This window comes from Heterocephalus glaber, unplaced genomic scaffold (assembly GCF_053883595.1).
Source record: "Heterocephalus glaber isolate CG9 unplaced genomic scaffold, H.glaber_assembly_v1.0 deba00001608, whole genome shotgun sequence".
Lineage (NCBI taxonomy): Eukaryota > Metazoa > Chordata > Mammalia > Rodentia > Bathyergidae > Heterocephalus > Heterocephalus glaber.
In genome coordinates, this window is record NW_028258379.1 from 40020538 (window position 1) to 40036065 (window position 15528).

Consider the following 15528-nt stretch of genomic DNA (forward strand, 5'->3'; position numbering starts at 1 on the left):
TGAGTTTGAGGCCAGCCTGAACTGCATAATGAGACCCTGTCTCGGGAAAAAAAAAAAAAGAAAAAGTGAAAAACTACAGCACAACAAAGAAAAAAACAGCACAAAGAGGCGACCCACAGATTGGGAGAAAATGTTTATAAATCACACATCAGATAAGGGGCTAATATCTAAAATGTACAGGGAGCTCAAGCAACTCATCAGCAAGAAAACAATGATTTAAAAACAGGGCTGACTCCTGCCTCACAAGCACAGCATCCCAAGTTCATCCCCGGCACCAAAAAAATAAAAATAAAAACAATAAAAACAGGGCTGAACACGCCTGTAATCCCAGGACTTGGGAGGCTGAGGCAGGAGAAAGCTGTGAATTCAAGGCCCGTTTGGGCTACAAACCCTGTCTAAAACCCCCCAAAATAAACAAGGAGCAAAAAAGGTAAAATTAGGGCTGGGGCTGGACTTTAGAAGCAGTGTCCTTGCTTAGCACATGTAAGGCCCTGGGACCCTCCCTCAAGTACGGAAAAAAAAATCCTCAAAATAGTTATCAGATGAGGACTGGAGATGCAGCTCAGATGTAGAGCACATGCGTAGCATGTGCAAGACCCTGGGTTCAATTCTCAGTACTGTAAACATAAATATAAAATAAAATAAAATAAAATGTTATTTTATCTGGGTGTGTGTCACATGCCTGTAATCCCAGCTACTAGGGGAGGCTGAGACAGGAAGTTTGCAAATTCAAGGCAATTTAGCAACACTGTTTCAAAATAAAATAAAAAGGGCTGTTGATAGAATTTAGAACTGGAGGACTTACCTATCATGTATGAGGTCCGGGGTTCAACCTCAACAATGGAAAAAAAAAACTGGTTTGGCCCCAGGATGTAGCTCAGTGGTGCCACGCCTGCCTCAGAAACACAAGGTCCTGAGTTTGATCCCTGGTACAAAAAAAAAAAAAGACCTAAAAAAACCTCGGTTATTTAGTGTTAGGTGAATTTCTTTTTTAAATTTTTCATTTGCCTTTGTTTCTTGGTGTTTTACTTTGAGATGAGGTCTTGCTAATTGCCCAGGCTGGGTCAAACTCCTAGGGCCAAGTGATGCTCCCACCTCAGCCTCCTAAGCAGCGGGGACACAGGAATATGCCACATGCCTGGCCATTAGGTAAGTTTCACTTCCATAAAGTAGCTTTTTGTCTTGTTTTTTGAGACAGGGTCTCACTATGCAGTCCAGGCTGACCTCAAACTTGCATTAATCCTCCTATCTCCTCTCGAGTGCTGGGTTACAGACGTGTGCTGCCCTCCTGGCTTTTGTCTTTGTTTTTTTTTCAATACTTTTACCCCATGAACTGCTGTTTTTTTTTCAGTTAAGATTATTTTCCTGGAATCTGCTAGCCTTGTCGTGTGAAGCTCCAGCACAGTACTTCCTTCTGGTACACGCCGTTTATGTGCATGTGCCTTATTTTCTGCTCAAACCAACAATGGACACAGGGCATTTTTAGTGTGATTCTATAAGAAACCGTGTGGGCCGCGGATGCAGCTCAGTGGCACCTTGCCTGCCTCGCAAAGACAAGGTCCTGAGTTGGATCCCTGGTACTGCAATACTCTGAATATTCTTACTCGTGTTCAGGCATTGCTTTAGGGCCCATCGTTTGGCTGGAATCCTGGGCTGTGGCAGGTGCAGAACTTCTACTTTACCTGCTGAGGTCAGATCCGTCCCAGTGTTACTGGGTTTTGCCAAAGCACCCATGTTTGGCTGTGCTGGTCCTTTCCGTGGTGTGGGCTGCTTCATTACTTTCTGCCCTCAGCTTTATCGCCGCTTGCCCTGGCCTGCAGTCTGGAGAGTCTGTTTGGTTACATGGTGACTTCACCACAGGGTGAAGGTGCAGCCTCCCTCAGATTAGCAGGAACCTGGTGAGGTGAGGACTTGGGGAGGTGATGAGGTCACGAGGAGTCAGGGACCTCAGAGTGGGCCCTGCCCTCTTCCACCACCAGGTGAGGACCTGACAAAGGTGGAACTAGAAGTTCACCTGAGAGCTAGAAAGCAGAATTCTCTGACCGGAATCTGCTGGTGCCTGCATCTTTGGCCTGGCCAGCCCCAGGCATTCTGCTGCCATTTATCACTGTGAAGCGCTACTGTGGTTCTTATCTTTCGTCTGGCATTCTATTAGGTTGTTGATCTTAGCAGATCTTGGACATTCCATAACTTCTCCCAGGTTGAGGCTTTTTCACCCCCTTTTAATGGTGTTTTGAAAAACAAAAGTTGCTAAAGGGTGGAGGGGAGCAGTTTAAAAACTGTATATCCTCTTGCACCTTTTTTTTTCTGGTATTGGAGATTGAACTCAGGACCTTGTGCTTGTGAGGCAGGCGCGGTGCCACTGAGCCAAATCCCTGGCCTGGTGCTCTTGTACCTTCGTACTCTACAATGTGTATCTATTACCAAAAGAAAAAACACGAGTGAAATTGGAATTACACCAAGAACTTAGTCTCTGCCGCTCCACCCTAATTGTCTTCCTGCGTCCTGAAGTGACATCAGTCTTGAATCTTGTGTGTGCTCCCTGACAAGCGGAGGTGCCTTTCCTGCTCACAGCTGTATCCCCAGTGCTCCGTGTGAAGTAGGCACTCAGTGAAGACCACGAGGGGAGGAAGCAGCATGAAGGAGCAGGAGAGAGAAGGGCAGCTGTGAAAGGATGGTCTTCCTGCCTTAGCCTCCCCAGTAGCTGGGACTATCAACCAGAAGTGAAGCTGCTGGGTCACATGGTGATTGTTTTTAATTATTGCAGGAGTCACCATACTGCCCCCTGCAGTGGCTGCAAAGGTTCCAGTTTCACCACATTCTTGCCAACACTTACTACTTTTTGGTTTTTTTACCTTAATGACTGTGAGGTGGTCTCTCCTGCCCCCGCCCCTTTTTTGGTACTGGGGATTGAACTTGGGTCCTTGTGCCTGCACAGCAGGTGGAGAAACCGAGCTAAATCCCACCCCCCCTTTTTGAGACAGAGTGTAGCCCTTCACTGTGTACCCCAGGCTGGCCTCCAACTCATTGTGATCCTCCTCCCTCAGCTTCCTTCAGTGCTGGGATTACAGGTGTGCACATCCATCATGCTTGGCTACCCTGATGCCATTTGAAATAAGTGGAAGAAAAGGCTCAAAGTGTTTTCCTAATTCTAATCTTACAGACACCAGAAGCATCTTGAGTTAAGTACTATGGCCTTCATTTCCTAACTTTTGGCATTCACCAACTCCTGTGTGGCCTTGGTGAGAAGCACCAGGCCACAGCCCTCATCGCCCAGCTACTTCTTCACCCATGCTGTGTGCACCGAGTCATCCACAGGCTTTCTCTCAGCTCCTGGCTGAGGGTGGCATTCTTTCAGAAGTGTTTTCCCAACTCCCCAGGATGGGCCCAGAACGGGGTGCCAGGCTGCATCCACGCCTGACTGGTTCCAGCCTCCCTCTCACCTCTTGCACTTTTAACCTTTACCCAAGCCCATCCGGTGGTTGCCCACCTCTGTGGCCCTGTGCACTGCGTGTCTGCCAGGACCACCCCTCCCCTCCTTGGGAAGCTTCCGGGACCTGGCCCCTCAGGGTGGGCTGAATGACCCCGAGTGGTCTCCTGTAACACGTGTGCTCACTCCACTACCATCACCTACATTTCAGTTTTCTCTTGAGACATGGTCTTGCCTTGTAGCCCAACCTGGCCTGGAACTCATGACCCCTGGGTCTCAGCTTCCTGAATGCTGGGTGTGGGGGTACAGGCTGAGAATAACACTTGACAGAGGACCTTCTGCACCTTAGGTCCTGGTGGTTTTGTATTGGGTGCGCCTGGCCGTCTGGGAGAATCTGGTGGTTAAAGGTGTGTTTCCTGGAGCAGGAAATGGCCCAGACAAGTCAAAGGGAGTTAGGATGCTGTGGGACCAGGAAAGAGAAGAGGAAGAGGAACAGCAGCTGCAAGCAGAGCGTAGTCACCCACTACAAGGGTGATTATTACCAAAGCTGCAGAAAAGCGTTCAAGCCCAGCTCTGGTGCTACCCAACACGGGGTGCTCTGGCCAAGTTAGCAGACTTCAGGTCACGCGGCGTGTTCACCTTGAAACCTACAGGAGGAGCAAGGGATGTAGCGTGTCCGCCAAGTAGATGCTCAGCAGCAGATGTCACCTGAGCCCTGCACCGATGCAGTGCGTCCTCGGCGGGCAGCACCTCTGACGACCCAGCCAAGCCGGGCCCCCAGGTGGCACCCGGGAAGCTTCCAGTCCCCCAGTTACAAATCCCTTTAGTCACCCCACCCCCGGGTCGCTGGAGGCCTCTGAGGGCTCGCCTCGCTTCTCCTCCTCTGCATCACTCTGTCGTTGCACCCTCAAGCGGTCGGCGTTTAGCTGGCCCGGGTCCACGCCCTCGGATCGCCACCTCCTCAAGGTCACGATGCGCTCGCTCCCCCCGGGATGCCGAGCCCAGGCTCCTGCGCCCCGGGTGGGAGGCGGAAAGTAGTAGACTGAATGCTCTGCACCTGGGTTACGGTGAACTATGCAGGAGCTCGGCCACAACCCGGGCCTTAGCATCGCCCGGAAGCTCCTCCCTGCACAGCGCGGTCCTGGGGAACACGGCAGGCGCTCCGTCACTAATCCAGACCTCCAGACCTGTAATCTGTGCACCCACCCATCCGTCGGGCTCAGCCCGCAGCCCCGGGCCCTTCCCCGCTTGGTGGGAGCCTGCCACCCTCGGGCGCGGTACTAGACCCGGCCAGCCCTTCCCGGCCCTCCGGCCCGCCCCTCCCGCCAGACAGGATCCAGTCGCCCCTAGCAACAGCAGCTGGGCGGCTTCTCGGGCCGCGCTGATTGGTTGAACCCCGGACGCGGTGATGGCGTCACTTCCGGGAGCCGGAGGCAGCGAAGGAAGCTGAAAGACGGCCATCTTGGGTCCGTGAGGCTCTGAGGTGCCGGGGAGCGGCGGCGGCGGCGGCGGCGTTGGCGTTGGGCAGGGCGTAGGGGAGGAGGAAAGCGGGCCTCAGAGGAGAAAGCAGCCGGGCGCAGGCACCTTCTTCGCGGCCCCCTCCATGGTCGGCGCCCGCAGCCCGCGGCGGCCAGTCTTTCGCTCCACCTCAACAACGTCCTGTACCTCCCGCTCTGCGGCTGTTGCCGGCGGCGCCGTGTGGAGGCCCTGGGGCTGAGCTCTGCGCGCGACGGGCGGCAGGGGCGGCCGAAGCGAGAAGTTCTGTCCGCGGGGCGCCCTGAGGCGCGGGCACGCCGGCAGGCCCCGCCCCGCCCCCGCCGGGCTCCCGCCTGGGCCGCCGGGGCAGGGGGAGCATGAGCCCGGGGGCCCACGGGGGCGCGGCCCGAGCCCGGCCCGGGATCTAAAGCGAGGCCTGCCGCCCGGAGGCCACCCAGGGCCCGGCGCTTCCGATTTTGCCCTCACGACGTGCGGACGTGAAGCGCAGTAAGATGTCCACGAGGACCCCGCTGCCCACGGTGAATGAACGCGACGCTGAGAACGTGAGTGGTCGGGCCGTCGCTGCGTCTTCGCCGGGCGTGGGGCCGTCGGGCGCGGGTCGGTGGCCGCGGGGCAGCGCGGAGCGCGGCCGGCGGACCTGCAGCCCGTTCCGTAGTCGGGCTGGAACTAAGTTTAAATGACAGTCGCTTGGACTGAGCGCCCGCCTCGGGACTTGGCTCCCTTTGCTCCGGAGCTCTGCTCCGAAGAGCAGGCGGGGAGCTGAGCCGCCTCGAGGCCCGCGCGGCCCTGGTGGGGAGGAGCGGCGACTGTGTCCCCGCCGGTCTCCGCTGTGCGCAGCCGAGGGACGTTGTCGGGGCCCGCCGGCGAGGTCGGCTCGGAGAGGAGTCTGCTTTTTTTCGTGTGGATCTTTAAAAGAGGCCAGGAGCACCCTCGGTAGGGAGAGACATGTTGTGGTAGAGATTCCATCGAGGAGCTATTTGACTCTGGCCAAGGGTCCAACGCTTCTCCAGCAATAGAAGAGGTTCCAGAGTGCTCCAGTCTAATTGTTAGTCGTCTTCTGTAAAATATCTAGCAAATAACTTGTAAAGAAACTTCACTGGCCTTTCATTATAAGTGTTATGAGGTAATTGCTGGCAAGAAAATGCCGTCTTTTAGGGAAAGCTTTCTTGCTCTGAGTGTTTTCCTGCTTTTCATTGTGAGTTAATGGTATCAAATGCCTTGGTTTTAATCTTCAAAATACCTGCTTACTGGATAGTTATTGGGTAATTTAATCTGTGTAAATCTTATTCTGAGCACCCATTTAATATGTTAACGTATGGTATTAAATACTCTTTATCCTGTTAAGTAGTACAATGGTATATGTTTCTCGATCTGAGATGGATTAGAAAATTACGGGAAGAGAGAGTGATAGAAGATCTCAGATTAGCTAAGTCTGTGGATTTCTTTCATTCTTTTGTGACAGTCTATATGTTGCTCAGGCTGGTCTCGAACTCCTAGGGTCAAGTGATGTTTCCACGTAGCTGGGAGTAGGCATGTGCCACTAGGCCTGGCTTCAAGTGACCTTTTTCTAATGGTCTTTTTGAAGAAACTTATTTCTGATCTCATTGTTGGCTGGTTCTTTTACTACCCGGAAGAATGGAACGAGCAAAAATGTGATTTGATTGGCTTTGATCATCGATCTTCACTCAGAGAATCAAAATCTTACATTGCCAGTCATGGTGGCACACGCCAGAGGGTCACCATGAGTTTGAGGCCAGCCTAGGCTACATAGTGAGTTCAAGGCCAGCCTGAGCTGCATAGGGAGACCCTGTCCCCCAAACAAAAACAAAATCTTACATTGAATCAGAGTAGGAGTTCCATACTTTGTAAACTGAAGCCACAAACAACCTTAGCAGTTTTGTTGTTTTGAGACAGGGTCTTGCTATATGGTTCAGGCTGGGCTCAAACTATATAGTCTGGGATATCCTTGAACTCAGGGTGATCCTCCTGCCTCAGCCTCTGTGTGCTGGGATTACAGGTGTGCACCACCATGCCAGGCTAGCAGATGTGGGATAATAAAAGATTTCAATTGGGTCTTCTTTTAGTATATGTTCCAATGAGGGACATTAGAAGAAATGTGTTATTTTCAGTCAGGAATACATGGTTTAGGTGATATTTGTGATTATCATTAACTGACTCGGTTCATCCTTCACCTGTTCTTTGGTTAATTTGATTAATTTTGTAACTTTTGTTGTGTATGTTAGAATTACTACCTTTGTTCTTTAAAAGCAACCTAGAAGCCAGGCGTAGTGGCACATGCTTGTAATGCTAGCATTCTGGGAGGTTGAAGCAGAAGGACTGCAAGTTCAAGCTCAGTCTGAGCAATTTAAGGAGACTGTCTGAAAATTTTAAATAAAGGGGGAGGGTAGGATGTAGCTGCAAAAGTTCTGAGTTCAATCCCCAGCACTGCCCCGAAAAAAGCCCTCCAGAACAAAACAGAACCCTGGTGTATGGAGTGTGCTTTTCCTTAATTTTCATATAATGTATTTAAAACGAAATTTTGACAAAGTTAAAGTCAGGTTTGTGGCACATCGTTGCATTAACTTCTCTTGCCCTGTTTGATTTTGAATGCTTGTGTTGGCATGTTCTGGAAGTAACTGTGTGTCTTTGCATTGTGATGCCTGTGTCAGTGTTACACCTCTGCATTTGGCATAGTCTTTAGTATTTGTTATTACTGTACAACTAATGTTAGACTTCCTGCCAGCTGAATGGTGAGTGTATGAAAATGAACCAGAGTGCTCAGTCTGTTGAAAAGCTCTTTTGTTAAAGTCAGGTTTATCAAGATTTATCATTCATGCTTTTTTTTTTTTTTTTTTTTTTTGGTACTGGAGATCGAACTCAGGACCTTGCACTTGCGAGGCAGGTGGCAAAACCACTGAGCTAAATCCCCGGCCCTCATTCATTCTTTTTAAGTGAACAGTCTTATGAGTTTGACAAGTGCATAGTCATGTTACCACCACCACAATCAAGATAGAACATTTCCATCACCCAGACAGCTTCCTTGTGGCCGCCCTTGCCAGTCATTTATCAGTTTTCTGTCCCTGTAGTTTTACGTTTTTTAGAGTGTAAATGCAGTCATAAAGTATATAATCTTTTAGATCTCATTTTCATTTTTTTTTTTTTTTTTTGGTACCAGGGATCGAACTCGGGTCCTTGCACTTGCAAGGCAGGTGGCAAAACCACTGAGCTAAATCCCCAGCCCCAGAGTTTTCTTTTTTAATTCGTTCAGGGATCATGGCCATGATGTCTACTAGAACAGCTTTGTTTTACCATTTTGTAAAAAGACTTTCTATTTATAAGCCTGAGGTTGTACCACAGTGGTAGGGCATTTGCCTATCAGCAAGAGGTCCTAGGTTCAATCTCCAGCACTTCCAAAAGTGAGGAAAAGAAGAATAATTTGCATCAAGAAAATTATCTTCATCTTTGCATACTGCTGTTTTCATTTGCCTGATTTCCAGATGTTAATGTCCCCCATTAGAAGGTGGGTATATAAGAGTTCACAATTTTTTTTTTGGTACTGGGGATTGAACTCGGGTCCTTGCGCTTGTGGGGCAGGCGGTGGAACCACTGAGCTAAATCCTGGCCCAGAAGTTCACTATTAACACATCATTTTATAGCTCAACAAAATGAATCAGTTTGACCCAGTGAGGCAGCTGAGGCTCAGAGGTGACAGCTGTGGGAGATCATGGACTGTTGAGTAGCAAACCCTGTACTAGGCTCAGCTTTCTGGCTTAATCCCCTCTGCCATTTTACTGTACCAGGCTGTTTCTCAAGAGCTCACATACTGTTTACTCAACGAGGGGATGTAGTTGTACCAATACTCAGAGTATAAGTAAAAAAAAATTTTTTTTGGCAGTAGTGGAAATTGAACCAAGGGCCTTTGCACTGAGCTACATCTTCAGCCCATTTTTAATTTGAAACAGGGTCTTGCTAAATGGCTAAATTGTCCAGGCTGAGATCCAGGCTGGGATCCAGGCTGGGATCCTCTTGTATTAGCCTCAAAATAAAACTTATTTTTTTCTTTTGGTACCAGGGATTGAACTCGGGTCCTTGAGCTTACAAGGCAGGTGGTGGAACCACTGAGCTAAATCCCTGGCTCAAAATAAAACTTTTTTTAAAAAATTAATTTTATTGGTACATTTAAGGTGTACAAAACATTCATCATTGGAAATTTGCACCTTTACATAATCCATCTTGGTTCTTATTTTTTCCCCATTCCCCTGCCCTTCCTTCAACCCCTCCATCCCTCCCTATCTACAAAGACTTTGTTTCCTTTTTTCTTTTTCTCATATTAATTCCATTTCCTTCTTTCCTTTCCCCTACCCCTCCCACTTCCCCCTCTCCTTTGGACCTTTTCTTCCTATTTCACATTATCTATTATACCTTTTAGTCCTTATTTATACTTTCAGTTTCTCACACTAGAAAAACTATTCTGTATTTACACGTGTGTCCTATTTATTTCACTTAAGAGTATCGCCTCAATGTGTATCCATTTAGCTATAAATGTGTCTAGTTTCTCATTCTTTATGGCTTAGTAATAGCCCATTTTATGAAAAACCACATTTTCTTTATCCAGTTGCCAGTTGATGGGCAGTTGGGCTGTTTCCAAGTTTTAGCTATCATGAATTGTGCTGTTAAGAACATGGGTGCACATATATCGCTGTAGTATGATTCTTTTAATTCTTTTGGGAAGATACCCAGCAGGGGATTAGCTGGGTCATATGGGGCTTCCAGTCCTAGTTCTTTGAGGCATCTCCATACTGATTTCCACAGTGGTTGCACCAGTCTACACTCCCAGAAGCAGTGGAGTAGAGTTCCTCTTTCCCCACAGCCCCGCCAGCATTTGTTATTGGTTGATTTCATGATAGCAGCCATTCTTTCTGGGGTGAGGTGGAATCTCAGTGTTGTTTTCATCTGCATCTCTCAAATGACCAGTGATGTTGAACATTTTTTCATATATTTATTTGCTGCTTTTACTTGTCTGAGAAATGTCTGTTCATTTCAGATGCCCATTTTTGAATTGGGTCTTTAAATTTGGGAGGTCTGATTTTTTTTAAGTTCTTTATATATTCTAGATAGTAGACCTTTGTCTGAGGGATAGCTGGTGAAAATTTTTTCCCACATTGTGGGTTGGCTCTTCACACTGTTGGTGGTTTCTCTTGCAGTGAAGAAGCTTTTTAATAAGAAGAGATCCCACTTGTTAATTGTTTGTGGTAGTTCACAGACAACTAAGATTTTGTTCATAAAATCTTTTCCTACACCAGTGTCTTCAAGAGTTCTACCTAACCTCTCTTCCAGCCAGTTTAGTGTTTCTGTTTTAATATTTAGATCTTTAATCCATTTGATTTTAGTTTAGTGCATGGCAAGAGATATAGGTCTAGTTTTAATCTTTGGCAAGTTGAAACCCAATTTATCCAGCACCATTTATTAAAGAGGCTATCTTTCCTCCAGTGGGGGTGCTTGGCTTCTTTGTCGAAGATCAGGTGGCTGAGTGTGTCTGGAGTTGTTTCTGCATCTTCTAGTCTGTTCCACTGGTCCTCAGGTCTGTTTCTTTAGCTACTGTGATAAAAACAGGATGGTACTGGCATCAAGTTTTCAATTGTGATGAAACTGGCCTTTTTCCATCAGCCACCAAACACCTGCCATCTCTTCTAAGAGCAAAAATGATGCCCTCTTTCTGGAACAGAAGCAGCTTTGCCCTTAGTTTCTCAGACAAAAAAATCCAACTGTTTATCAGATTCACTTATTAAATAGGAAGTTGGAAGTGTAAGAGGCTTTTTTATATTATGAACTCTAGCCATGATGATCAACTCTAAAGAGGAAAGATTTGTTCTGGCTCAATTTTTAGAGGATTCAGGCCACAGTTGGCTGACACCAAGGGAGGGCAGCATGGCAGAGGGGCATTGCAGAGGAAGCTTTCTTATGGCATGGTTGGCAGGAAGCAGAGAGTCAAAATAAAACTGTTTTAAACATCTGTTTTGGAAAATTTCAAGGAAATAAGTAGAGAAGATGGTATTTATCAGTGGACTTCAACTGGGGATGATTTTGCCCACCACTGGAAATATAACAATGTCTAGAGACATTTCTGATTTTCACAACTGGAGAGGAGATTGCTCCTGACCTGAATTCTGGTAAACATTTTATACTACACAGACTACTCCAGACACCTCCCAATCAAACTAAGAACTATCTGAGCCAAAACAGTGCTAGGGTTGGGAACCCCTGGTGTGTAGTGAGCCCCATGTACTCAACAACTCAATGTTTGGTCTTATTCCCTCTCCCAAAGAGTAAATTTAATACATCATATCATTTCATTTGCATAGCTTTTAGAGGAAATAAAATCTCATATATATGTACATATATGTATATATGTATGTGTAGGCCCGGGGATTTAGCTCAGTGGTTCCGGTGCCGGCCTCGCAAGCGCAAGGTCCCGAGTTCGATCCCCTGCACGAAAAAAGAAAAAAAAAAAAAGTGTATGTGTATATTAGTGCTTTTTCATTTTCTTTTTGTGGTGTTGGGGATCAAACCCAGGGTCTCACATATGCTAACCACATGCAGTACCAGTGAACTAGATCTTTAGCTCTATTTTCTAGCTCTAGCTGATATTTTCTAAATATCAGATACCCAGTCATTGTTCTAATTTTTCCTTAGTTATCTGATTATTATTATTATTATTTTTTGGTACTGGGGATCAAACTTGGGTCCTTGCACTTGCAGGGCAGGTGGTGGAACCACTGAGCTAAATCCCCGGCCCCCCTAGTTGTCTCATTTTTAACCTGCTTAGATTAGAATTTAACTTGAATCTGTGTGTTATACTTGGCTAATATGTAAAATAAGATTTTTATTTATTTATTTATTTTTGAGATAGGGTCTCACTTTGTAGTTCAGACTTTCCCTGAACTCACTTGTACCCAGGCTGGCCTGGAATTCATGGCGATCCTTCTGCCTCAGCCTCCTGAGTGGTGGGATTTCAGGCATGCTGCACCATGCCTGGCAAATAGGATGTTTTTTTAAAGAAAGGAAGAAAGTTTTGTATTTTAGTTCATATTCTACAGCTATCTTGTGTAGAGAGCCATGGAAAAATCCTTTTCTATATTGCAAAATTAGACATATAATTTTCACCAGGCATGGCAGTGCCTAGCTGTAATCCCAGCACTTGGAAGGCTGAGGTAGGAGGATCAGTGGTGGGAGTTCAAGGCCATCCTGGACTGTATAGTGAGACCCTATCTAAAAAAAAAAAGAAAAGAAACATATTTTTCACTTAAATTTCAATTTCAAACAGGATGCTTTGTGAGCCTGGGTCATTTACCGAGGGACCAGAAGCCTGACAGCTTTGCCAGCTGCTGCTCTTAATAGGCTGGGATATATGTGCTTTGTGTTCTTATTAGTTAATGCAGAGTCAGCGGTATCTCTTATGTCTGTGAAATAGATAAACTAAAGGTGAGATTGTGTAGACAGTCTTAACAATTGTGTAGCCTGTGTTGGCTAGGTGAGACTGAATCCACTAATGGAGCAAGTAGGAGTGCCTGCCTCTGTGTATGGCATGGTTCTAGGTGCTATGGAGAGTGGACTGTACCTAGAACTAGCTCTTTCCTGCTCTAAGCCCCCAGAGCTTTGTGAAACTATAATTTGTAAACTTTCCAGACTGACGAAATATTAGAATCACCTCCAGGGTTGTTAAAGCACTGGTGCACTGTTCTCTGGGTATCTCTCCAGCCCTGATTTCTACAGTGGAGATTCCCAATTTTTTTTTTTTTAAGAGGCAGGTTGTCACTATGTAGTGCAAGCTGGCCTTGAACTCACTGTGTAGCTCAGGCTGGCTTCAAAAATCACAGCAATCCTCCTGCCTCAGCCTCCTGAGTCCTGTAATTACAGGTGTGCACCATCCTGCAATCCCAGACTTTTCATTTCTAACTTCTCAGGTGATGTAGATGTTGCAGGTCCAGGGACCACAGTTTAAGAATCTTGGCCAAGTGACTTTGTTAACTAGGCTAGACTCTAGATCGTTCTAACTGCAGAAGAATGATTTCCAGTATATTTAATGAAGTTTTCAGGTTTGATGAGTTTTTCAGACTTTTTAAAAAAAAGATGTGGTTGTGGAAAATTAGCACACTTACTATTTGTAGATTGCTTATTGTATACAAGGTTACAATACTAAGTACTTTATATAATAGCCCATTGAAAATGTATAATATGGGCCGGGGATTTAGCCCAGTGGTTTTGCCGCCTGCCGCGTAAGCGCAGGGACCCTTGTTCCATCCTCGGTACCAAAAAGCAACAACAAAAAAACGAAAATGTATAATATGGTTTCATCTTGGACTACTTATTGATTCAAGCTGTTTGGGCCTTTACAAAGTTGACCTCTGAAGAATTCATATTTTATATTGTGTCACAATATTTAGGGAAGCCTTTCTAGACTTCAGTTTGAAGTTTGTTTTCATCTTCTGTGTGTAAATTTAGGTACAGGTTAAAATTCACAATAAGTAAACTATTAGTCCTGATTATGTACTACATGATGTACATTGTAACTACTTGGGAGATTTATAGAGCACATAGTTACATTGTAATTAGAGACTTATACACAGTCTTAAGTAAATTAATAGTACCTCATATCTTTATTTCAAAGATTATTGTTCTGAAGTTTGTCATTCTAAGGTGTAGCCCAATTTTATCCCTAGAATTTGTCCCCAGGGTGGAAGTAAGAGTTGAGGAAAGTAGACGCCTCTGGTGGCTACAGGGCAGACTAAGGCAGATCTTGCTTGTCTCATATCCTCTGTTGTACAATTTCATATTAAACCTGAAGGAGAAGCCAGGTGTGGTGGCATATCCATGTAATCCTAGGCACTTGGAGGGCATAGGCATGAAGATCTGGGACCCCAGGGCAACTCAGTGAGACCCTGTGACAAGGTAAAATATTAAAAGGGCTGGCTTTCTCATTACCAGGCGCAGATGGGCAAGTGGAGCCATCATGTCAGTCACCTGGAACTGGGTTTGTTTGTTGCAAAACCTCCTGTACACCCGCAGACCCTTTGAGAAATCCCACCTTGACCAAGAACTGAAGCTGGTGGGCATGTGTAGGCTCCAGAACAAATGTGAGGTCTGGAGGTTCAATTTACTCTGGTGAGAACCGGAAAGGCTGCCTGGGAAGGAGTTCTTGACACTGGACAGCAAGGACTCACAGTGGCTGTGTCCCCTTTAGGGTGCTGGCCGAGGGCAAGATGAAGCTGGATCACATCCTGGGCCAGGAGATTGAGGATTTTTTTCCTTTCTTTCTTTCCTTTTTAATTAAAAAATTTTTTTGAAGCAAAACCTTTATTGGTACATTTTAAAGATACATAATGATAACATTCATCATAGGGAACCTATACCTGTACATGATCTATCTTGCTGCTTCTTTTCCTGTTCCCCACCCCCTTCGACCCCTCTTCCCCTTCTTATTTACAAAAGCTTTCTAAATACAATGCATTTTTTCCTTCTATTCTTTTTTCTTTTTTTTTTTTTGGTACCCGGGATGGAACTTAGGACCTTGTGCCTGCGAGGCAGGCTCGGTGCCACTGAGCTAAATCCCTGGCCCCATATTTTTTTCTTATCCCTTCCTTCATTTTCCCCTCTCCCCTCCCTTGTTCCCCTTCTCATTTGAACATTTTCTTCCCATTTCCCAGTATTATTATAAATTTTGCTCCTTATTTTCACTTTTGATTTCTCACACCAAAGAAACAATACAGTATTTAAACGTATGTGTCTTATGTCACTTAAGAGCATGGTCTTTTTTTTTTTTTTTTTTTTTGATTAATTTTATTGGTACATTTTAGGTATACAATTCGTTTACATTTATCATTGGGTGTTTGTACCTGTACATGATATATCTTGGTTCTTATTTTTTTCCCCATTACCTGTGCGCCCTTCACCCCCTCTGCCCTTACCTATTTACATAGATTTCATTTCCATTTTTTTTTTCTTTTCTCATAGTTTTTCCTTTCCCTCTAAGAGTATGGTCTTAAAGTGCATCCATTTACCTAAAAATCTGATTGAGTATTACTTGAGCAGCACTTGGACCCAGGTCTTCAGGCTTGGCCTGGCCTAGTCCACCCATCATTCCGAGTGTCTGTGGGCCAGTACAATGTCAAGATCTGCAGACAGGTAGTGAACACCCCATCCTTCGTTGTGTGCCTGGATGGACTCCCAAAAGCACATTGATGTTTCCCTGCACTCTCCTGATGGGGGAGGGTCCCCAGGCTGTGTGAAGAGGAAGAATGCCAAGAAGGGCTGGGAGGGGTGGGATTGGGGATGAGGAGGATTAAGCCCACCTTTGTCTCCTGCGTTGGAGGATTGTCTAATTGTCCAGTCAGATAATACACTCAGGGATTGAACTCAAGACTTTTGCAGCTGCATCCTACCCTCCCCCTTTATTTAAAATTTTCAGACAGTCTCCTTAAATTGCTCAGACTGAGCTTGAACTTGCAGTCCTTCTGCTTCAACCTCCCAGAATGCTAGCATTACAAGCATGTGCCACTACGCCTGGCTTCTAGGTTGCTTTTAAAGAACAAAGGTAGTAATTC

The 15528-nt window shown here is 46.1% G+C and overlaps 1 protein-coding gene across 8 annotated transcripts in view; it reads left to right on the forward strand.

Annotated features, from left to right (window-relative positions):
- Positions 1-4871: 4871 nt before the first annotated feature.
- The window catches only part of Mark3 (microtubule affinity regulating kinase 3), a 105784-nt gene continuing 95127 nt past the window's right edge, over positions 4872-15528 (forward strand). For all 8 annotated transcript variants that reach the window (XM_004836893.4, XM_004836895.4, XM_004836894.4 and 5 more), the window contains exon 1: positions 4872-5469. In XM_004836893.4, the coding sequence (XP_004836950.1) occupies positions 5419-5469 (51 nt within the window). In that variant the 5' untranslated portion in view covers positions 4872-5418. The remainder of the gene's footprint in view (positions 5470-15528) is intronic.